Below are 25,262 nucleotides of genomic sequence, written 5' to 3'. Positions count from 1 at the left end.
TTGATGAATGGCTGGATTTGGAGGTTGTGTGAGAGGAGGAGTCTGTGACTTCAGGCTTGGGAAGGAATATACACATCGAGTTGAAAGGATCCACAGAGATTCACAGGACATTGTATAACCTGATATGTGAGTGAAGAACTCCAGTTTTAAAATCTTGATAACTAATTCAAAGCATTTAATAACAGTATAACTGGCCAAATGAAAGATATCTGTTGGGCATATATGGCCCATACCCTGCTTCACCTTCTGATTTAGTTGGAGGGAAAACAGGCCCCAGGTGATAAACTGTTCAAAATTATGCAGATTATTAGTGGCAGAGTAGGACAAGAATACCAATTTTGTTTTCTACTAATGATAGTAACACTTTGAAAAAATTTAATCTGAAACTATCGCATATGTACAAATTGTGTGCTGCTATATGTTCACTCTTGGGTTGTTGATTATGGAAGAAGAAAAGAGTAGTTTTGGTGGAGAGGCAAATAGCACCGTCTCTGTGGGAATGGCCAGTGATGATTCAATGGTATAAAGTGAGAAGTTTTGCAGGGTAAGGGGACTACAACTAATATATTGTATATTTGGAAGTTTAATATTTTTGTTTGTTTATTTTGTTTTGGTTTTGTCAGCCACTATCATGCTTTGGAATCCTAGTTAACATATTAATGTAAAAGTAGAGTTAATTATCTTATGTCCATATTCCTTTGGTTGGTTGTGTTGTTTCACCTTTTTTTTTTTTTTTCCAGTGATCGTCTAAAGAGTCAAAATTAAATCAGTTGTAACTATCACTAAGTCTTTTCTGAATGAAGTCAGCTGAATCATGCCTAAGTGGAACTATATGATAAATATGAAGAATATTATCAGGATTGGTAGTTATGGGGATGTTAATGAAACATTCCTGAGGCCAAATTAAAATCATTTAATCCTAATTTGTCAAAAACTGTCTAACATATTTTGTTCCCAGAAATAATTCTGTCACTAACATAATCTGTTTTCCTCATTGTAAAAAAAATGTCTATAAATAACAACCCAATTACTAATGTAATAATTATGATTTTAATTAATTATAATGTTGCTAATATGTAAAAATGTGTGTTCTACATGAATTAACCTACTTATATCCTAAAAGATAGCAAGACATAAATGCAAGATTTTATTGGAGATGGAAAAAGAAACAAAGATAAAAAATAAACAATGGTTTGATATCAGCATACTGGAAACAAATGTATACCTCTGTAGACTGGAAGTGAGGTAAAACCCTTTGGATACTGCAGTTCCTTTAGGGACATAAAAAGATGGTGGAAAGGTTGGATGTGGAAAGGGGAGAATTGTGCAGAGTTAAAGGTCCTTCTCAACTGCTCAGCATGGAATTAGCTCTATTTGCATTTGTGTTCTGAAAGGGCTTCACCAAATGTAGTCACTTCAAATCACGGGTTTTAAGAGTCTAGATTTTGGCACAAAATAAGGACTTATATATATGTTACATTTCTCTGTCTTTATTTGTTAAAATGTGATTATATTATGTAATCAATAGTGTATAAATCTTACACATACTATAAAAAATAATAATAAAACAAAAAACCCTACTCAGATTAAATTGAACATTTTCAGTACCTTAGAGACCCCTCCTGTACCAATTTCTGATCACATCTTTTTACTTCCAAAGGCAGTGATGCACTCAATCTTGTGTATATCTTTCCCTTGTTTTACTTTTAATGTCACCATTATAACTACATTACAGAATAAGATTATTTTATTATATTATTTTATTTTAATATATTATTTATAACCAGGTTTTTCCTGGTTTTCAACTTTATACAAGTCAAATAATATTGTATATATACCTTTGTGACTTACTCCTTTCATATATTATGCTCGAGATTCTTTCATTTTGATGTGTATAGCTATAATTAATCATTTTCACTTCTGTAGAGGCTTCTCTTATATAAAGCAAATTTTTACTTTCAATTCTCCCGTTAACGTGATGTTTGTGTCATTTCTAGTTTGGGCTGTTATGAATAATGCTACCTTAAATATTTGTGTGAGCATGAACAAGAGTCTCTGGGAGTAGTTCTAGGAGCAGAAACACCAGGTTGTATAGTGATCCCTTCTGTAAGATCTTTTATTATAAGTGGATGTTATTTGTCAAGACTCAAAACAGTGTATTATATCTGAATGTACCTAGCAAAGTTAAGAATGTACTTTTTATATTTTAGTATTTTTTAAAAATATGACCATATCAATAGATAATGATCCTCACATATTTCTGGAAAGTGGCAGGTTTAAGTCATTTTAATATATTTGCAACTGACATTGGAATATTTGAAATTCCATGATCATAAACGTAGATACATTAGTAGTGTTTTGACAATGTCTTCCATATCTCTTTGAGCCTTAATATAAGAAAGAACAGTAAACTGAGTCTAAAATGAAACATTATTCTTTAAGTTTATGTATTCCTTTTCTGTCATTGGCTATAAATTTTAGATTATTAAGGGATATAAAATCTAATGGAAACTGACTATTTCAAGCATATGAATATATGTTTAAGACAATTATATTTCATTTGTATATTAAGATATCCCAAAAAGTTTTGGAGCATGGAGTCATTGGCTTGGGTTTTAGAATCTGACAGAACTTGGTTAAGATGTTGGCTGTTCAATGGATTAATTGGAATCTCTGTATGTCAATTATTTCATGTTCTAAATAATTATAATAACATCAGAGTTGTAGCAAGTCTTTTTGTTTATAGCAAGCCTTAAATTATATAATGTACAGGGAGTGAATATTTGTCATTTTTGTTTCTTGTTTGTTTGCCTTTTCAGAATTTTGAACCAGCTTCCTCTCTTTGGGGAATATTACATTTCATTAGGCAAAGTATTCTTGTGTCTATAGAAGCTAAATGTGCCAGGGTCATTCCCCAGCCTCCCTTATTACTAGGGTGCAATCAGGTGACCTGGACTGTGCCAATTAAACATACCCTCCACAGACTTTGAATCAGAAACTAGTGATAGAAGGCAGTAGGGTCTACACAGAGCCCAGTGTGGAAAGAGGTAGCCACTGGCAGCAGCTACTTCTACTTTCCAGAATCAGTAGTTCTGTGGTCCAGTGTGCTGTGGTGATGGGGTCAGTGTTGCCAACTGCAGCTTTTGGTGCCTGGTGTAACCAGAGTCTAACTTCACTGGATCCGTTCCTTTGGTACATTTTGGACACTGTTAAGGGCTATGTCACCTCAAATCCTGTTCTCCAGCTCCACTGTTAATGAATTCTGCTCATGCTTAAATCAGCCAGTTTCTCTTGCTTTTGGCAATAAACCGTTACTGATACAGTATGTTAAACACTTAACCAGTACCGGATTTATAGTAATAATGAATATAAACTCCAAGAGTAATTATGTTTGATTTGTTAAGTATTATATTTCCAGCACCCAGCTCAGGTTAGCAGATAGTGGACACTAAATAAATATTTATTGGATAAATGCTTGCTATTATTGTCTCAGAAATAAATGTCAGATATAAATGTAGTCATGAAAAAAAGTCATTGAAATATTAAAATTATTATTTAAAACAATTTCAATATATTTTAATAGCACAACACTACTTTATATTTGGTTTAGAGAGGCGTTATTCAACAGCTTAGGAGTTACATAGTATTAACTCCCCCCACCTCCCCCACTGAGGTTGCACACACACACACATCTCCTCAGGTACAGAGTTACAGGACACATAATAAAAATTATCTTGTACCACCTCATTAACCAAAAAACTACACATCCCAGTGGAAATCTATCAGACTAGGACTTAAATCTCAGTTTTAATTTAAATGAATACCATAGAAAGAAGGGACTTTATAATGCCTTTTTTTTCTGTTTTAACTAAATAATTTTTGATAATAAAGCTAAATAAAGAAGATAGACAAGTATATTTATTCTTCACCTCAGTGTCAATAGTCAGCACTGTGACTGTACTGGACTCTTAGAAACTGGAAAAAAGGAACATATCTATCTATAAACAGAAATCATGTTTTCATAGGAGTTTCCATCTACTATCCTTGCCTCTCTTTATCTCTATATTTTAGAGAGTTGAAACAATACCCAAGAATTTGATTGCCTTTTTTCCCAAGGCAATTACAAATGGTCACCTGTTAAAGACTTGCTATTTTTATCTCCCCTGTTTAATTTTCACTATAGACATTCTAGCTGAAGCACTTACCACCTTATATCTAGACAATTCTAATAGTCCAACTTTTATTCCCAGCTCCAAGTTTCTGGTAGTCCAATCTCTTCTATAAATTCTTATAGATTAAATCCTATCTTACTACTTTCCCAACAGTACTCCCCGGTATTTTAACTTTTAAATGCATTTAACATTCAATGATCTCACAATCCAACTAAACATAAATTTTTAATTTTCCATAAATTCTATATGTAAACATTTGCAATAACCTAAATAGTTCACTTTATTGTCCCATAAAATTTATTTGAAAAGGATCATATTTACACTTGCAAGTCTTGTTCTCCAGTCCAGCCAGTCCATCTTTTAAATCCTATCTGATGATTAGCGCTTCCCGAAGTCATCCCTGGTCACCCCAGTCCCAATCTGTTAAGAATTTCTTTAGCTTTTTGAAAGTATCCCATGTGCTGCACTGTTAGATAGCATCCAGACCCCTCTAACAGGTGACACAAGGATTGCATGCTATATATTTTTTAAAAATTTTATTGAAGTATAGTTGCTTTACAGTGTTGTGTTAGTTTCTACTGTACAGAAAAGTGAATCAGCTATATGTATACATATATCTCCTCTTTTGGGGATTTCCTTCCCATTTAGGTCACCACAGAGTACTGAGTGGAGTTTCCTGTGCTATACAATTTATTCTCATTAGTTATCTATTTTATACATAGTATCAATGGTGTATATATGTCAATCCCAATCTCCCAATTCATCCCACCCTCCTTTCCCCCTTGGTATCCATATATTTATTCTCTACATCTATGTTGTTATTTCTGCTTTGTAAATAAGATCATCTATATGAATTTTGTTCAGATTCCACACATATGCATTAATATATGATATTTGTTTTCTCTTTCTGACTTACTTCACTCTGTATGACAGTCTCTAGGTCCATCCACATCCATCACCTAATCTTGCTCAATGCCTATAAGAGACAATCAATAAATATCTGTTTATTGATTTTTAGATGCAATATAAGAATCATTGTTATTTTTCCTGATAAGCTGGCAAATGAAATTTGGAGTTTCAGTGGACTTGATTAGAGATGAGACTCAGAATACAAAATCAGACCTGGTGCACTCTTTTCTTATTTTGGCTGCAGGGAAAGCTCTTCTATATGCCTACTCATTCTTTTATTGTTAATTCTAATTTTTTTACAGAAAGAGGCCTGTACATTTTCTTTTTGTAATTATTCATTGAAAACTTGGAACTTCTTCTAAATTCTAGATACTATTCCAAGCACTGATAATACAGCAAAGAACAAGATATTCCACATAGCTCTTGCTTTGCAGTAGGTGACAACAAAACTAAGGAAATAATTAAGGAAATTTAGATGGTGATAATTACTTTGAGTACAATCCACAAGGTAGTGGATAAGAAGGGAGAGGCCTCTTCAGGTTAGAAGTTCTGTGCATGAGATAGATGAACTGAGACAGGAATGATAAGGAAAAGCTGGACGTGAGCTGTGAGAAGCTCCCCACACAAAGGGATGTGTAAATGTTCAGAGGCCTTTACTCACCAATGAGTTTGGTTGTTTAAAGGTAAAACCTCTGACGTTTCTGGTTATCTTCTGTTTACAGAATAGAAGAGAATAGGGAATGAGGGAGTAGACAAGCAGGCATTTGAAGGACTAGACAGGGTCAAGATGTATGTGTTTTCCTTGTAGACCACTGACAGGAGTATGGATTTCACTTTATATGCAGATGAAAGTCACCAGAAAGATTTAATCAGAGAAGTCTCATGCAATGATTTATGGTTTTAAATGTTACTTTTACATTTAGGAGGAGAATGACTTACTAAAGATTTAAAAAAATAATAATAAAGGGAGACTACCTAGAATGTTATTATAGTTATCAATGTAGCAGGGGTAGAATGTCAGCAGTGGAGTTGTGGGGAAATTGCCACATTCAGGATACATGTGGGTGGTAGAACCAACAGGACTTGCCGATGGATTGGATGTGGAGAGGAAAGGAAAAAAATAAAATCAAGAAAACAGAGGTCCTCTTAGTAAGAACTTTGGATATTATCCTAAGAGATATAAGAACATTTTGAGGGTTTTAAGATAAATGTGTCATTAACTCATTTTAATGACTTTTCTAACAAATTCAGAGTATAAGATAGCATGGGCTAAATTGCAGCAGTGGACATAGAGTAAAAGCATTTTAATGGATTATTTTAGGATGCTGAGGAATGTATTATTGAGGGACATCAGATGTGCAACCTGGGCAGTGACATGGGTCCCCAAGCTCAGAGGGTCCTGCACTTGGCTTATTAAGGTTCTGATGTCCTTGTCTTGAAATTCTTAATAATTTTTTAACAAGAGGCCCTACATTTTCATTTTGTATTGAGTCCTGAAAATTATGGGTGTAGTTGGTCCAGCTAAAAAGTCATACTCAAAAATTGAAAGTGACATTGGGGATGAGTTAACAGTAGCTAAAATGATGACTTTTTCAGCCAAGATTTTTTATTAGATTCAGTATACCATGGGCCACTGGAAGAACTAAGATTTACATTTCCACCTTCCAAGTCTTTATTCAATGCACTTTTGCACAAGACTAACTGTTTCCTACAGCCTCTACCATACTTGTTGAGATACTGATAATGTAAATGATCTTTTACACAAATATTCTATGCATATTTAGAAATAATTTCTGATAATATGAGAGAAAGTTTGATATAGAACTACTTTCTTCACTATCTGTAATTTCATCCTTCATTTTCTCTCATCCTCCCCTAATCCCCCTATTATTTGCAGACTATTTATTCTTTATAAACTCTAATATTTTCCCATGGAGTATTTTGTCAAGACTTCTTTGTTTCTCTTCCTTGATGATTTATTTCTAGCTAGTGGTTTTTTTATATTACTTATATGCTAGTTAACTTTAAACTCTATCTCCTACTCTGAAGATTCCCCAGAGTTGGATATTTCAATATTTACCTGTCTAGTGATATTTCACACTTAACAAAGCTGTATAATATTTCCCCCTCTCTCACCACGAAATCTTTTTCTCACTCAAATTTTCATATGTCAGTGAGTAGGATATGGTTAGGTAAAACTAATTATTGATTTCTTCCTTTCCCTCATCACCCCAATCCTCTTTACACACAAATCTAAAAACTCTTCAAGTTCTGTTATATCTCAGCACATAACCCACCTCTTTATCAACACCTCTAATCCAATCAACTTCATTTCTCAGCTTGACTATAGCAAGAGCTTCCACACTAACCTCTCTGCCTTGGTTCATTTTCTATAAAGAAGCCAAAATGATATTTTAAATTATAAATCATACACATGTCTATCCTACTTAAAGTCACTTAAACAGCTCTCAATTTCACTTTAAAAATTTCCTAAAGCTACATCATGTACTACAAGACATGTGATCTTTCTACTGTTCATTTCCTTATGCTCTGATGATGTTTCTTTCATCTTGTCTTCCGTCAGTGCATGGAAGCCAGTGCACTGGACCTGTTTTTGTCCCTCCATAAAACCCATTTTATTCCTGAATTAATTCCTTGATATTTTTTGTTCTATGGTCTAAAAAGTCTCCCTAGATAACATCACCTGGCACCTTCTCTTTATTATGACTCAGCCCAAAGGTCAATTTCTAAGAGATGGTTTCCTGGATCACCACACACTCCTAATAGTTTTATTTTAGAGTTCACTCTGGCTGCAGTACAGTCATGGATTTAGAGAAAGGAAGTCAGGCTAGAAGCAGCAAGCCCAACTTGATGAAAGTTAAAATTACCCAGGTAAGAGAAATGCCCGACCTGTCTCTTAGGTAGCATTGGTTTAAATCCTTAGATTAACTCTCTGTTTAAAACCTAGTCCTTGTGTGTGTCCAATATATTTTTTCCACCTCTACAGAGTTCATACAGTCAATAATTCTTTTCCAGATTTGGGATTTAAAATGGGATCTATCAGAGATTATGTTGATTTCTGTTCAAATATTTCCAGACCAGACAAAGGAATAAAAGGGAAGGTTTAGACTTGCTCTATATTCAGCTGCCAGGCTGGAGTAGCAAGGGAGCTATAGCCAGAAACAGCAGAGACATAGTGCTTCACCTTTCTGCCAAATAGGTTTTTTTTTTTTTTGTATTTCTCAGAGCAGAAGGCATTAGCTGGGTCAGTGGCACTCTTTAGAGCTGGCATCACTCCCTTCATCTGGAACCAGCTATAGTACTGCCTTGCTTTACTGAAAAAGCCATGCATGCCAAATGTAACCTGGGAGACAGCACCACTGCAGGCTTGTCCCATGGACTTGATCCCAGCATTTGATAGAAATCTGGGGAAATAATGTGATCAATTTGTACATCCCGTCAAAGGTCCAGAGGCTGCCTTTAGCTCCATCTTCTTCTGGTGAAAATGAAAGAATGTTAGTGGGATTCCACATTGCAGCTACTACCCCTCATATCCAGATGGGCTTGTCCGGCTTTGCAGAGACTCACTGGATGGTTGACTGTCTTATTAAGATGTTCATTCCTACAATTTATTTTACAGAAATTCTTCAATATTTTTCACATTTGAGTGGCTGTCTGGATTTAAATATTGATAGGAATTTTTACTTTAAGTGCATGTTTTTAAAAATTTCAGTGGAAATTCAAAAATTGGGCAGGAAGTTTAAATGTGTGAACTCTGATTGATATCTTAAATATGCATTGAAATGACAAGTGAAATAGCAGTACTATATCCATGAGTTCGTGATACCATGGCCTTTGGTTCTTTCCCTGTTCTGATATTACATGATCCATGTGAATTTTTAAAAGTTCATAATGTAAACTACATGGAAATTCTTATTTTTTAAGATCTGGGATGTATCACAACTTGATTTGTTCAAAAAGTTCAGATATTTGTTTCTTATCCAAAATAATAATAAATAACTAGAATAATGAACTCTCCATTCTGTAAAATGCTGGAAGGAACTAATATTTATCTCCTTAAAATGTCAACTTCATCTTCACCCCATTCTTGGGAGAGGTATGCCATGTTTTTGTTTAACCTCTGTTACAGTACTGTTAAGTCATGGATCATTTCAACAGATTAAAAGTGAAACATATTTTGATCATTTTGGATGACACAAATAAGGTGATTATTTCAGATGTACCTAAAACTCATCATATTAAAATTAGGGTTTTTTTTATGTTTAAATAAACAGATACACATGTAGTAATTAAGATTGGGGAACTTCTCCTGAGACACATTTTAAAATCCTCTCTCAACAAAAAACAGGTTCCTTTTTTTTTAACTAACATATTCCAATGATCCACTGTCTTTTTTTAAAATCAAGAAATTCTTGAGTGACTCATTTTATTGTGATATTGCATTTAATTATTTAAGTATTGCATATCACATTTTATTGTGATATTTTAATTATTGCATGGTCTGGAGCCAAACCAGCAATATCTCCCAGGTATGCCTGTATATTATTTGCAAATATCTTGCCTCATTCAATAGGTTGCCTGCTTGTTTTGATGGTTTTCTTGGCTGTGCAGAAGCTTTCTAGTTTGATGTAACCCCATTTATTTATTTTTGCTTTTGATTCCCTTGCCTTTGGAGTCATATCCCACAAAAACATCTCTAAAACCAATATTAATAAAGTTACCATCTATGTTTTCTTCTAGGAATTTTATAGTTTCAGATCTTACATTCAAGTCTTTTATCCATTTTGAGTTAATTTTTGTGTTTGTTGTAAGATAGTTTCACTATCTTACTTGCTTAATTATTTTGCATGTGGCTGTCCAATTTTCCCAAAACCATTTATTGAAGACACTATCCTTTCTCCATTGTATGTTCTTTGCTCCTTTGGTGTAAATTAACTGTCCACATATGTTTGGGTTTATTTCTGGCCTTCAATTCTATTCCATTGATCTGTGTGTCTGTTTTCATGCCAGTACCATACTGTTTTGATTACTACAGCTTTATAGTACAGTTTCAAGTCTGGGAGCATACCTCCATCTTTGTTCTTCTTTCTCAAGATTGCTTTGGCTATTTGGGGTCTCTTGTTGTTCCATACAAATATTAGAATTGTTTTTTCTAGGTCTGTGAAATGCCATTGAAATTTTTTTCTTTTTTTTTTCTTTACAAATTTTTTAAATTCTTTTTAAAATTTTTGTTTTATTTTGGAGCAGAGTTTATTAACAATTTTGTGTTAGTTTCATGCATGCAGCAAAGTAATTCAGTTATACATATACATGTATCTGTTCTTTTTCAAATTATTTTACCATTTAGGTTATTACAGAATATTGAGCAGAGTACCCTGTGCTATACAGTAAGTCCATGTTAGTTATCTATTTTAAATATAGCAGTGTGTATATGTCAATCCCAGTCTCCAATCTATCCGTCCCCACACCCCCTGGAAACCATAAGTTTTTTCTCTAAGTCTGTGTGTCTGTTTCTGTTTTATAAGTTCATTTGTATATTTTTTTAGATTCTGCCTATAAGTGATATCATATGACATTTATCTTTGTCTGACTTACTTCACTTAGTATAATCTCCACATCCATCCATGTTGCTTCAAATGGCATTTCATTCTTTCAATGGCTGAGTAATATTCCATTTTATATATGTACCACATCTTCTTTATCTGTTCATCTGTCAGTGGACATTTAGGTAGTTTCCATGTCTTGGCTATTGTAAAGAGTGCTGCAATGAACATTGTGATGCATGTATACTTTTGAACTAAGTTCTTCTCCAGATATAGGCCCAGGAGTGGGATTCCTGGATCATATAGTAGCTCTATTTTTAGTTTTTTAAGGAACCTCCATATTTTTCTCCATAGTGGCTATACCACTTTACATTCTCACCAACAGTGTAGGAGAGTTCCCTTTTCTACACACCCTATCCAGCATTTATTGTTTGTAGATTTTTTTCATGATGGCCATTCTGACTGGTGTGAGGTGATATTGTAGTTTTGATTTGAATTTTTCTAATAATTAGCAATGTTGAACATCTTTTTATGTGCTTCTTGGCCACCTGTATGTCTTCTTTGTAGAAATATCTATTTAGGTTTTCTGCCCATTTTTTGATTAGGTTGTTTGTTTTTATGGCATGAGCTGTTTGTAAGTTTTGGAGACTAACCCCTTGTTGGTTGCTTCATTTGCAAATATTTTCTCCCAATCTGTGGGTTGTTTTTAAATTTTGTTTATGGTTTCCATTGTTGTGCAAAAGTTTAGAGTTTAATTAGGTCCCATTTGATTATTGTTTTTGTTTTGTTTCCATTACCCTCAGGGATGGATCAAAAAAGATATTGCTGCAATTTATTCAGAGTGTTCTGCCTATGTTTTCTTCTAAGAGTTTTCTAGTATCTGGTCTTACATTTAGGTCTTTAATAAAAGCAACAAGGGGAAAGCAACAAATAACATAAAAGGGAAATTCCATAAGGTTATTAGCTGAGATTTCTCCACAGAAATTCTGTAAGCCAGAAAGGAGTGGTATGATATACTTAAAGTGAGGAAAGGGAACAACTTACAACCAAGGATACTCCATCCAGCAAGCTTCTCATTCAGGTTCAACAGAGAAATCAAATGCTTTACAGACAAGCAAAAGCTAAAAGAATTCAGCACCAACAGACCAGGTTTGTAACAAATGCTAAAGGAACTTCTCTAGGCAGAAAAGAAAAGGCCACAACTAAAAACAAGAAAATTACAAATGAAAAAACTCACCAGTAAGGCAAACATGCAGGAAAAGTAGGAAATCATCCGTACACAAATATGATATCAAAATTAACAATTGTGAGAAGGGGAGAACACAAAAGCAGGATATTGGAAATGCACTTGAAATTAAAAGATCAGCGACTTAAAACAATCTTGTTTATATATAGATTGCTGTATCAAAACCTCATGGTAACTGCAAACTAAAAATCTACTATAGGTACACACACAAAACGAAAGAGGACTCGAAACACAGCACTAAAATTAGTCATCAAATCACAAGAGAAGAGAACAAAAGGGGAAGTGAAAAAAAAAAGACCTACAAAAACAAATCCAAAACAATTAGCAAAATGGCAATAAAACATACATATTGATAATTAACTTAAATATAAATGGATTAAATACTCCAACCAAAGACATAGGCTGGCTAAGTGGATAAAAAACAAGACCCGTATATACGCTGTCTATAAGAGACCCACTTCAGACCCAGGGACACATACAGACTGAAAGTGAGGGGATGAAAAAAGTATTCTATGCAAATGGAAATCAAAAGAAAGTTGGAGTAGCAATATCGTGTCAGGCAAAATAGACTTTAGAATAGAGACTGTTACAAGAGACAAAGAAGGACACTACATAATGATAAAGGGATCAATCCAAGAAGAAGATATAACAACTGTAAATATATATGCACCCAACATAGTAGCACCTCAATACATAAGGCAAATGCTAACAGCCATAAAAGGATAAATTGACAGTAACACAATAATAGTGGGGGACTTCAAAACACCACTTTCAACAATGGCCTTTGGAATTTTGATAGAGATTGCACTGAATCTGTAGATTGCTTTGGGTATTATGGACATTTCAATAACATTAATTCTTTCAGTCCATGAATATGGAATAGCTTTCCATTTATTTGTATCCTCTTCAATTTCTTTCATCAGTGTCATAATTTTCACTGTACAGGTTTTTCACCTCCTTGGTTAAGTTTGTTCCTAGTTATTTCATTTTTTTTTTTAAATGCAATTGTGAATGGGATTGTTTTCTTAATTTCTCTTTCTGATAGTTTATTAACACTATATAGAAAGAAACACCACATATTTCTGTATACTCATTTTGAATTCTGTGAATTTACCAAATTCGTTTATTAGTTCTAACAGCTTTTTGGTGGCACTTTAGGGTTTTCTGCAAATGGTATCATGTCATCTGTAAACAGTGACAGTTTTACTTCTTCCTTTTCCATTTTGGATGATTTTATTTCTTTTTCTTGACTAGTTGCCATGGCTAGGGCATCCAGTACTATGCTGAATAAGAATGGCAAGAGTGGGCATCCTTGTCTTGTTTTTGATAACAGAGGAAAAGCTTTCAGCTTTTCACCATTGTGTATGATGTTAGTCATGAGCTTGTCATATATGACCTTTAATATGTTAAGGTATGTTCCCTGTATACCTACTTTATTGAAAGTTATTATCATAAATTGATGTTGATTTTTGTCAAATGCTTTCTCCACATCTATCTGAGATGATCACATACTTTTTATCCTTCCTGTGCTCTTATGACATATTACACTGATTGATTACCAGACATTGAACCATCCTTGTATCCATGGAATAAATGCTATTTGCTTGTGGTATATGATCCTTTTAACGTATTGTTAGATTTTGTTTGCTAATATTTTGTTTGATAATTTTTGCATCTATGTTCACCAAAATATTGGCCTGTGAGTTTCTTTTTTTGTGGTGTCCTTTCCTGGTTTTGGTATCAGGGTAATGCTGGCTTTGTAAAATGTGTTTGAAATGTTTCCTTCCTCTTCAATTTTTTGGAAGAGTTTGAGAAGAATATGTATAAAATCTTCTTTGAATGTTTTGTAGAGTTCTCCAATGAAGCAATGTGGTCCTAAGGTTTTCTTCATTGGGAGATTTTTTATTACTCTTTTAATACCCTTATTAGTGATTGATATAGTCAGATGTTCTATTTCTTCAGGATTTGTTCTTGGGAAATTCTGTTTCCAGAAATTTATCCATTTTTTCTAGGTTATCCAACACGTTGGCCTATTTTTGTTTGCAGTATTCTCTTATGATCCTTTTTATTTCTGTGATATCAGTTATAGTTTCTCATCTTTCACCTCTGATTTTATTTTTATTTTTATCTTTTTCTTGTTTAAAATAGTTAAAGGTTTGTTGACTTTATCTTTTCAAAGAAACAGCTCTTAGTTTCCTTGATCTTTTCTATTTTTTAATCTCTATTTATTTTTGCTCTGAAATTCATTATTCCCTTCCTTCTACTAATTTTAGACTTTGTTTGTTTGGATTTTTTAAAAATTAGGAGTCAGTCCTTAATTATTCCCACTATAATATTCCCCACTCCAGAATCATTATATAAAATATTGGTCCTTTGCAAAACATCAAATTTTGGCATCTGTGACATTAATACAAATAGCTCATGTTAAACATATTTAATGTCAAGCCTAGCTGACGCTCCAGTGAAATACCTTTCAATGAAATATAATTTAGTAAAACAAGGGACATAGAAGTAAATTCTTTCTCCTTGACACACTTAAAGCTTTATAATCTTTGTATAAATTGGTTTGGGTTTAAAAAAAAATAAGTTTGCCACGAAACTATGTGGCTCTTGAATAATCATTTATGCTAATGGAATTTCAAATGCTTGTGAATTAATCTTGCTTTTTTGCAATGGGCTTCTGCCTTGTGTTAAGTTTAGTTCATAATTCTTCTTATTACAATGAGCAGCTCATCAAGTCCCAATCTATCTTATGATCATGAAGAAAAATGATGATCTCTAAATTGCTACATTTATCTTTCCACTTGAGCAAATTAATTGAAATAATTCCACATCTGCATCCTCCATGGATACAGAGAGGAGTACAAGAAAACATAAGGAGAACTGACTGAATACCTAAATATCTGTATAGCTGTTGAACTACGTACATTTTCTATACATTAAATATACTGATTCCCTGAATACTCCCCCCTGTAATCAAGCTAACCTAGGCTTCTGCACATAATCAGAGACAAGTTTCCTTTTCTTTCTTTCTTTTTAAATATATATTATTTTCCACATTTAATTCTGTTTATTGGAAGCAGCATGAGTGCTGGACTAAGACAAAGCTGAATGTGCACTTTTGTTAACCATACAAATGTTGGTTAAGTTACTTAATAACTTCAATCTTTCTTTTATCCGTAAGAGAGAAACCATTAAAGTCACTAGTCTGAAGATGATGATGACAAATCTCTTTTGCATGTCTGTTTATCTTAGGCAAGAAAAGAAAATCCCCAGGTAGCTTATTTCTTGAGGTCATTTTAGTAAGTCTTGACAACCATAAAAATCAATTTAAAATGATGATTTATATAGTTCATTAACCAAAACAATTATTTACATGTAATAGAATAATTGATAATGAAAGAAATTTCTTTTTTGAAATGATGTATGATAGTTAGAAAGATAAAAATAGTTAAAGTATTTGATTTGGTTGTTAGAGAATGCATTTTGCATTTCGTAGAGTGACTGGCTCTCTGTACCTAAATTCTGAGCACCAGGAAAGGAAAAGTATAAAAGCTCCCAGGAAAGTAATTCCTTTGACCTCACTCTAGTTGGGGTAGTAACTTCCAATAAAGTAGCTGTAGTCTGATAATCTGTTGTGACACTGAGAATTACAACCCATTTCCCCTACCCTCTACCAAGCCTGATATTTTTTAAAGTAATGGTTTCCCCAATTAATATTGAAAGTGGGATACAGACTAAATTTTTTAAAAATTACAAAGAAGTAATTGGAAGAAAAAAAGAAATTCTTCAACACAGAGTCAATTATTTTTCATTCACTCTTTAGTGTACTTTAATATTCTTATTTTAAAAACATGAATGTATTTTCACATACATACATAATCATATAATTTATTTATATATATGTATATGTATACATATATATATACACACAAACCAGAGTTGTATATGCTGATTTGAACTCTTTTTTTCTCTGACTTAAAATGTATACTTATTTTACAAAACATGCAAACACATGAGAATACATTATAAATAATCCAGAGGTATCCAGTTTTACCATGGATCTTATTTTTTTGGTTATTGTATGCGTCGTCAAATGCAAAGCAATTTATTCAGATTCAGTACTTGCCAGCAGCCCTGGTATTTGGAATTCCTTGGCTCTGCTCATTTGAGTGCTAGTCAAATATCTTTGTAGATTTGTAACTGAATGCACATACCTCCTTGCCATGGCAGGGATTAAGAATTTCAGAGGCCCTATGAACTGAAAATGTCAACATATTCCATTCCCTACATCTAATTACCTCTATACAATGAAAATTAAGGATAGTACAAAATTTTAAAGCAAATATAAGGGATACTGTTTTACTAATGAGGGCTGCTTTTATGATTATTTTGAAATAACAAATATACAATTATTTTTCTAAAAAAATACATACATATTACTTTTTGTTGGAGAGCTAAGCAACTTCTTTACTGTCAATCCAATTCATTCTGAATTTTACGAACATTAGTGCCTTTTCACTCACCATCCCCTTTCTCTATGGCTGATTTTCGTCTCTCATCCTGGAATTATTGAATTGTACTGAGCAAGCAATAACATGACTTTTCAGTCAATTACCTCAAATGGCTGGATGAACTGCTATTCCTCTCTGATTATTTGTTTTGTTTATCTGCTTGCCTTTAGCAAAAACTTACAGCTTTTGTCTTTCTGTCATATTAATTAACATCATTCAGGCCATAATCCTTGAAAAATAAAATATATCTTGAATTGACTTTTCTCTGAGAACAAACTGAGAACATTCTGTCTCTTTTTCCCCTTGTTATCTACTCACTTAACCCAGCAGCTCAAATGACACTTTCTTTGGGAAGTCTGACTTGAACACCCCACATGCTCTGACCTTACAAAGTCCCATGTATAACTCTACCAAGGCACTTATGCCCATTGTAAAGGTCAGTTTGCTTACTTTCTTTCTCACAGTATTGTGAAAGTCATTATGTGAGCTCTGGAGTATTCACCATTGCATCCCCAGTACATAGCAAAATATTTGACAGACAGAGATCATTATCAAAATAAAACCAAATCTCTCAAGGGAATGATTATTGCTGCAAAGAGGAAGTGATCAGTCCAGACATTTGGAAAGTCTCCCTTTACATAGGAATCACTGTGGTGTAGCATTCTTCCCTGGCAGAGATTTGAGTGAGAACAGGAGCAAAGGTTATTAGAGACCAGCCTCCTTCACTCTTCCTGACCCAGCCCTACCCTCACTTCTGACCACTACCAATCAGTAAATAAACTGCCTGTCTTGACATAAGGAACCTTACAAGGAAATGTTCTAGCATATGGAAATGCACGACTGGCTCACCAAGAGAAAAAAAAAAAACAAAAACAGGTGTCAGGAAGATCTAACCAACAGGTCTCTCTTTGATATTCATGCGATTGCTGGATTAAGAGATGATGAAATACTCAGAAGCAAAGGCTTTTAAATGGAAACAAAGCAGGTCTTGCATCTGCCCTAATTAACAATCAGCATAAGAAAAAATAAAACCACAAATTGCCTACCTGTGTAGAAATCAATGTACATACGATTTTTAAAATTTTAGTCTAGGGCAATCCTTCTTGTTTTAACAGCCTTCTAGAAGGGTCCATTTGTGTGTGTGTTTGTGAATTGAGCAGTGAATTAACAGAGAAGGATCTAGGCAAAGATTATGAAAGTCTCAAAGAAGAAATGTCTAGGAAGACAGAGGGGAGAATTATTTTGATTTTTATGTTGAATATAATTATTATTTGATTATATCATCTTGGTAAATAAATAAGAAACCCGCTTTCATTTATGTTAAAGTATGTTCATGAATATTGCAAATCTCAAATATTATGCATGAATACAAATACTCTAACCAATAAACCAAAATCTTTCACATGTTCATAATTATGAAATTCACAATAGCTTATAAATACATATATTACAACACAACACTGGAAAATGTTTATGGGTTTTAAGTACATTTTGTGATAGTAATTGTCCTCCAAGAAGATCCATGATTATAGAATCATGATTATATTTTGTATGAATGGAAGGTCATTATATATTTTACAGCTCTGACAAAGGCTCTAAGATATTCTCATTCACAGACCTTGTTACCTTCCTCCGACTTCAATCCCTTTTAACAACTGGAATAATGAATAATGAAGTAAATATACATATTTTATCATAGTTGCAATGCAGTACCATCTCTAGCAATGTATTTTATAATATTAGTGTAGTCAGTGATTACATGTCCTCCCTTTACACCATATCACTGGTTGCTCTAAAGTACACAATACTAAGAAACATTACTACTGTAACATTTTAATAACTTTTGGGGTGAATCAATGAATTGATGAATACAGAATAAATGTTATAGATACATGTTTCTTAAAGATGGGATCTGAACTGCTTTTGATGGAATAATAGGAATGTATAATGTAGAGTACTGTATAGACTTGTTTAGAAGGACAGAAAAGGCAAATGACCTGGATGCAGGCTGGTTCAGAACATAGCAAGCAAAGAGAACACATGGGTCCAGTGTGGCTCATGCATGGGGTAAGACTAGGGAAATATCAGAAAGACCCATATATACCACAATAACATGACCCTGAAAGTAAGTTCAGGATAACAGTGCAATAATTTTTCATAGATTTTTAAATAAACAAAGGCCCATAATTGATCTAAGACAGTATTCCAATAGAACTATAATGTGAGCTACATATATAATTTAAATTTTCTAGTCACCATACTAAAAATATTTAAGACTGAACTTCCCTGGAGACCGAGGGGAGGACGGCCTCACTGAGGCTGAAAGCTCTGGAGGGACCTCACCAGCCGAAGCTGCAACAATTCTTGGGACCTCGGGCCAGAGTGATTATAACTTGGAGGAGTCTCAAGATGGCGGAAGAGTAAGACACAGATATCACCTTCCTCCCCACAAATACATCAGAAATACATCTACATGTGGAACAACTCCTACAGAACACCTACTGAACGCTGGCAGAAGACCTCAGACCACCCAAAAGGCAAGAAACTCCCCACGTTCCCGCACAGAGGATCGGTGCTGACCGGCACTCACCAGCCTGAGAGGCTTGTCTGCTCACCCGCTGGGTCGGGCGGGGGCTGGGAGCTGAGGCTCAGGCTTCAGTCGGATCCCAGGGAGAGGTCTGGTGGCGAGAACACAGCCTGAAGGGGTTAGTGCACCACAGCTAGCCAGGAGGGAGTCTGGAAAAAAGTCTGGAGTTGCCGAAGAAACAAGAGACATTCTCTTGCCTCTTTGTTTCCTGGTGTGCAAGGAGAGGGGCTTAAGAGCACCACTTAAAGGAGATCCAGAGACAGGCGCCAAGCCGTGGATATCAACGCAGACCACAGAGACGGGCATGAGATGCTAAGGCTGCTGCTGCTGCCACCAAGAAGCCTGTGTGCAAGCACAGGTCACTATCCATACCTCCCCTCCCAGGAGCCTGTCCAGCCTGCCACTGCCAGGGTCCCGTGACCCAGGCACAACTTCACCGGGAGAACGCACAGTGCACCTCAGCCTGGTGCAACGTCACGACAGCCTCTGCCGCTGCAGGCTCCCCCCGCATCCAAACCCCTCCCTCCCCCCAGCCTGAGTGAGCCAGAGCCCCTGAATCAGCTGTTCCTTTAACCCTGTCCTGTCTGGGTGAAGAACAGATGACCTTAGGCGATCTACAAGCACAGGCAGGTCCAAATCCAAAGCTGAACCCCGGGACCTGTGCGAACAAAGAAGAGAAAGGCAAGTTTCTCCCAGCAGCCTCAGGAGCAGTGGATTAAATTTCCTCAATCAACTTGATGTATCCTGCATTTGTGGAATACTAGAATAGACAGTGAATCATCTCAAATTGAGGATTTAGACTTTGGGAGCAATGATATATATTCCCCTTTTTCTCATTGTGTGAGTGTGTATATGTATGCTTCTCTGTGTGATTTTGTCTGTATTGCTTTATTTTTACCATTTGTCCAAGAGATCTGTCTGTCCTTTTTTTTTAATTACTTAAATTTTTTTTCTTACTGACTATAATTTATTTTTTTATTTTAATTACTTTATTTTATTTTATCTTCTTTCTTTCTTTCTTTCTTTCTTTCTTTCTTTCTTTCTTTCTTTCTTTCTTTCTTTCTTTCTTTCTTTCTTTCTTTCTTTCTTTTTACTCTTTTCTTTTACTCTTTCTCTTTTACTCTGAGCCATGTGGAGGACAGGCTCTTGGTGCTCCAGCCAGGCATCAGGACTGGGCCACTGAGGTGGGAGAGACAAATTCAGGACACTGGTCCACAAGAGACCTCCCAGCTCCACTTAATATCAAACAGTGAAAATCTCCCAGAGATCTCTATCTCAATGCCAAGACCCAGCTCCACTCAACGACCAGCAAGCTACAGTGCAGGACACCCTATGCCAAATAACTAGAAAGATAGGAGCACAACCCCATCCATTAGCACAGAGGCTGCCTAAAATTATAATAAGGACACAGACACACCAAAACACACCACCAAAGTGGACCTGCCAACCAGAAAGAAAAGATACATGCTCAACGACCAGAACACAATCACAAAGACCCTCCACCAGGAAGCCTACACAACCCACTGAACTAACCTTAGCCACTGCGGACAGACAGCAAACATAATGGAAACTACGAACTTGTAGCATGAGAAAAGGAGACTCCAAACACAGTAAGTTAGCCAAATGAGAAGACAGAGAAACACACAACAGATGAAGGAGCAAGGCAAAAACCCACCAGACCTAACAAATGAAGAGGAAATAAGCAGTACCTGAAAAAGAATTCAGAATAATGATAGTAAAAATGATCATAAATCTTGTAAATAGAATGGAGAAAATACAAGAAATGTTTAACAAGAACCTAAAAGAACTAAAGAGCAAAACAAAAAAATGATGAACAACACAATAAATGAAATTAAAAATTATCTAGAAGGGATCAAATAGCAGAATAATACAGGCAGAAGGATGGATAAGAGACCTGGAAGATAAAAGAGTGGAAATAACTACTGCATCGCAGAATAAATATAAAAGAATGAAAAGAATTGAGGAGAGTCTCAGAGTCCACTGGGACAACATTAAATGCACCAACATTTGAATTATAGGGGTCCCAGAAGAAGAAGATAAAAAGAAAGGGACTGAGAAGATATTTGAAGAGATTATAGTTGAAAACTTCCCTAATATGGAAAAGGAAATAGTTAAGACCAGGAAGCGCAGAGAGTCCCATACAAGATAAATCCAAGGAGGGCTTCCCTGGTGGCACAGTGGTTGAGAATCTGCCTGCCGATTCAGGGGAAATGGGTTCATGTCCTGGTCCGGGAAGATCCCACATGCCACAGAGTGGCTAGGCCCATGAGCCATGGTCACTGAGCCTGCATGTCCAGAGCCTGTGCTCCACAACAGTGAGAGGCCTGCGTACCACCAAAAAAAAAAAAAAAAAAAAAAAAACCAAGATAAATCCAAGGAGAAATACACCAAAACACATATTATTCAAACTATCAAAAATTATATACAAAGAACAAATATTAAAAACAGCAAGGGAAAAACAATAAGTAACACATAAGGGAATCCCCATAAGGTTAACATCTGATCTTTCAGCAGGATCTCTGTAAGCCCGAAGGGAGTGGCAGGACATATTTAAAGTGATGAAAGAGAAAAACTTACAACCAAGATTACTTTACACAGTAAGGATCTCATTCTGATTTGATGGAGAAATTAAAAGCTTTAAAGACAAGCAAAAGCTAAGAGAATTCAGCACCGCCAAACCGGCTTTACAAAAAATGCTAAAGGAACTTCTCTTGGCAGGAAACACAAGAGAAGGAAAAGACCTATAATAATAAACCCAAAACAATTAAGAAAATGGTAAGAGGAACAAGCATATCAATAATTACCTTAAATGTAAATGGGTTAAATGCTCCAACGAAAAGACATAGACTGGCTGAATGGAAACAAAAACAAGATCCGAAAAAATGCTGTCTACAAGAGACCCATTTCAGACCTAGGGATACATACAGACTGAAAGTGAAGGAACGGAAAAAGATATTCCATGCAAATGGAAATCAAAAGAAAGCTGGAGTTGCAATTCTCACATCAGACAAAATAGACATTAAAACAAACACTATTACAAGAGACAAAGTAGGACATTACATAGTGATCAAGGGATCAATCCAAAAAGAATATATAAAAATTGTATATATTTATGCACACAACATATGAGCACCTCAATACATAAGGTAAATACTAACAGACATAAAAGGGGAAATTGACAGTAACACAATCATAGTAGGGAAATTTAAAACCCCACTTTCACAAATGGACAGATCATCCAAAATGAAAATAAATAAGGAAACACAAGCTTTAAATGATACATTAAACAAGATGGACTTAATTGATATTTATAGTACATTCCATCCAAAAGCAACAGAATACATATTCTTGTCATCTGCTCATGGAACATTCTCCAGGATAGATCATATCTTGGGTCACAATCAAGCCTTGGTAAATTTAAGAAAATTGACATTGTATAAAGTATCTTTTCTGACCACAATGCTGTAAGACTAGATAACAATTACAGGAAAAAAAACCTATAAGAAATACAAACACATGAAGGCTAAACAACACACTTCGTAATAACCAAGAGATGACTGAGGAAATCAAAGAGGAAATCAAAAAATACCTAGAAACAAATGATAATGAAAACACAACGACCCAAAACCTATGGGATGCAGCAAAATCACTTCTAAGAGGGAAGTTTATAGATATAAAAGCCTACCTTAAGAAACAAGAAACATCTCAAATAAACAACCTAACCTTACAACTAAAGCAATTAGAGAAAGAAGAAAAAAAAAAACCCCAAATTTAGCAGAAGGAAAGAAATCATAAAAATCAGATCAGAAATAAAGGAAAAAGAAATGAAGGAAATGATAGCAAAGATCAATAAAACTAAAAGCTGGTTCTTTGAGAAGATAAACAAAATTGATAAACCATTAGCCAGACTTATCAAGAAAAAACGGGAGAAGACTCAAATCAATAGAATTAGAAATGAAAAAGGAGAAGTAACAACCGACACTGCAGAACTACAAAGGATCATGAGAGATTACTACAAGCAACTATATGCCAATAAAATGGACAGCCTGGAAGAAATGGACAAATTCTTAGAAATGCACAACCTGCTGAGACTGAACCAGGAAGAAATAGAAAATATGAACAGACCAATCACAAGCACTGAAACTGAAACTGTGATGAAAAATCTTCCAACAAACAAAAGCCCAGGACCAGATGGCTTCACAAGTGAATTCTGTCAAACATTCAGAGAAGAGCTAACATGTATCCTTCTCAAAGTCTTCCACAATATAGCAGAGGGAGGAACACTCCCAAACTCATTGTACAAGGCCACCATCCCTCTGATACCAAAACCAGACAAAGATGTCACAAAGAAAGAAAACTGCCAGCCAATATCACTGATGAACATACATGCAAAAATTCTCAACAAAATACTAGCAAACAGAATCCAACAGCACATTAAAAGTATCATACACCATATGACATGATCAAATGGAGTTTATCCCAGAAATGCAAGGATTCTTCAATATATGCAAATCAATCAACGTGATACACCATATTAACAAATTGTAGGAGAAAAACTATATGATCATCTCAATAGATGAAGAGAAAGCTTTTGACAAAATTCAACAGCCATTTATGATAAAAAGCCTCCAGAAAGTAGGCATAGAGGGAACTTTCCTCAACATCATAAAGGCCATATATGACAAACCCACAGCCAACATCATCCTTATTGGTGAAAAACTGAAACCATTTCCACTAAGATCATGAACAAGACAAGGTTGCTCACTCTCACCACTATTATTCAACATAGTTTTGGAAGTTTTAGCCACAGCAATCAGTGAAGAAAAATAAATAAAAGAATACAAATTGGAAAAGAAGAAGTAAAACTGTCACTGTTTACAGATGACATGATACTCTACACAGAGAATCCTAAAGATGCTGCCAGAAAACTCCTAGAGCTAATCAATGAATTTGGTAAAGTAGCAGGATACAAAATGAATGCACAGAAATCTCTTGCATTCCTATACACTAATGTTGAAAAATCTGAAAGTGAAATTAAGAAAACACTCCCATTTACCATTGCAACAAAAGGAATAAAATACCTAGGAATAAAGCTACCTAAGGAGACAAAAGACCTGTATGCAGAAAATTATAAGACACTGATGAAAGAAATTAAAGATGATACAAATAGATGGAGAGATATACCATGTTCTTGGATTGGAAGAATCAACATTGTGAAAGTGACTCTACTAGCCAAAGCAGATTCAATGCAATCCCTATCAAACTACCACTGGCATTTTTCACAGAAATATAACAAAAAAAATTTCACAGTTTGTGTGGAAACACAAAAGACCCCAAATAGCCAAAGCAATCTTGAGAAAGAAAAACGGAGCTGGAGGAATCAGGCTCCCTAAATTCAGACTATACTACAAAGCTAGCGTAATCAAGACAGTATGGTACTGGCACAGAAACAGAAATATAGGCCATTGGAACAGGATAGAAAGCCCAGAGATAAACCCATGCACATATCGTCAACTTATCTTTGATAAGGTAGGCAAGAATATATAGTGGAGAAAAGACTGCCTCTTCAATAAGTGGTGCTAGGAAAACTGGACAGCTACATGTAAAAGAATGAAATTAGAACACTCCCTAACACCATACACAAAAATAAACTCAAAATGGATTAAAGGCCTAAACGTAAGGCCAGACACCATCCAACTCTTAGAGGAAAACATAGGCAGAACACTCTATTACATAAATCGCAGCAAGATCCTTTTTGTCCCACCTCCTAGAGAAATGGAAATAAAAACAAAAATAAACAAATGGGACCTAATGAAACTTAAAACCTTTGCACAGCAAATGAAAACATAAACAAGACCAAAAGACAACCCTCAGAATGGGAGAAAATATTTGCAAATGAAGCAACTGACAAAGGATTAATCTCTAAAACATACAAGCAACTCATGCAGCTCAATATCAAAAAAACAAACAACCCAGTCCAAAAATGGGCAGAAACCTAAATAGACATTTCTCCAAAGAAGATGTATAGATTGCCAACAAACACACGAAAGAATCCTCAACATCATTAATCATTAGAGAAATGCAAATCAAAACTACAGTGAGATGTCATCTCACACTGGTCATGTCATAATGGACATCATAAAATAATCTACAAACAACAAATGCTGGAGAGGGTGTGGAGAAAAGGGAACACTTTTGCCCTGTCGGTGGGAATGTATATTGATACAGCCACTATGGATAACAGTTTGG

The 25,262-nt window shown here is 34.9% G+C and overlaps 1 protein-coding gene across 4 annotated transcripts in view; it reads right to left on the bottom strand.

The window, feature by feature from the left end:
- LRRTM4 (leucine rich repeat transmembrane neuronal 4) overlaps window positions 1-25,262 on the bottom strand; it is an 881,514-nt gene that overhangs the window by 790,547 nt on the left and 65,705 nt on the right. The window contains exon 3 of one of the 4 annotated variants that reach the window (XM_067007314.1): window positions 5,089-5,148. The exons of 2 other annotated variants lie outside the window; for them this stretch is intronic. In XM_067007314.1, coding sequence (XP_066863415.1) covers window positions 5,128-5,148 — 21 coding nt within the window. In that variant the 3' untranslated portion in view covers window positions 5,089-5,127. Of the gene's footprint in view, window positions 1-4,701; window positions 5,149-25,262 lie in introns of those variants that run through there. One more of the 4 variants, XM_067007315.1, reaches the window with a different exon arrangement.

The sequence above is a fragment of the Kogia breviceps genome, chromosome 11 (assembly GCF_026419965.1).
Source record: "Kogia breviceps isolate mKogBre1 chromosome 11, mKogBre1 haplotype 1, whole genome shotgun sequence".
Classification (NCBI taxonomy): Eukaryota; Metazoa; Chordata; class Mammalia; order Artiodactyla; family Physeteridae; genus Kogia; species Kogia breviceps.
Note: the sequence above shows the minus strand (reverse complement) of the source record. Positions and strands in the feature narration are given on the sequence as shown.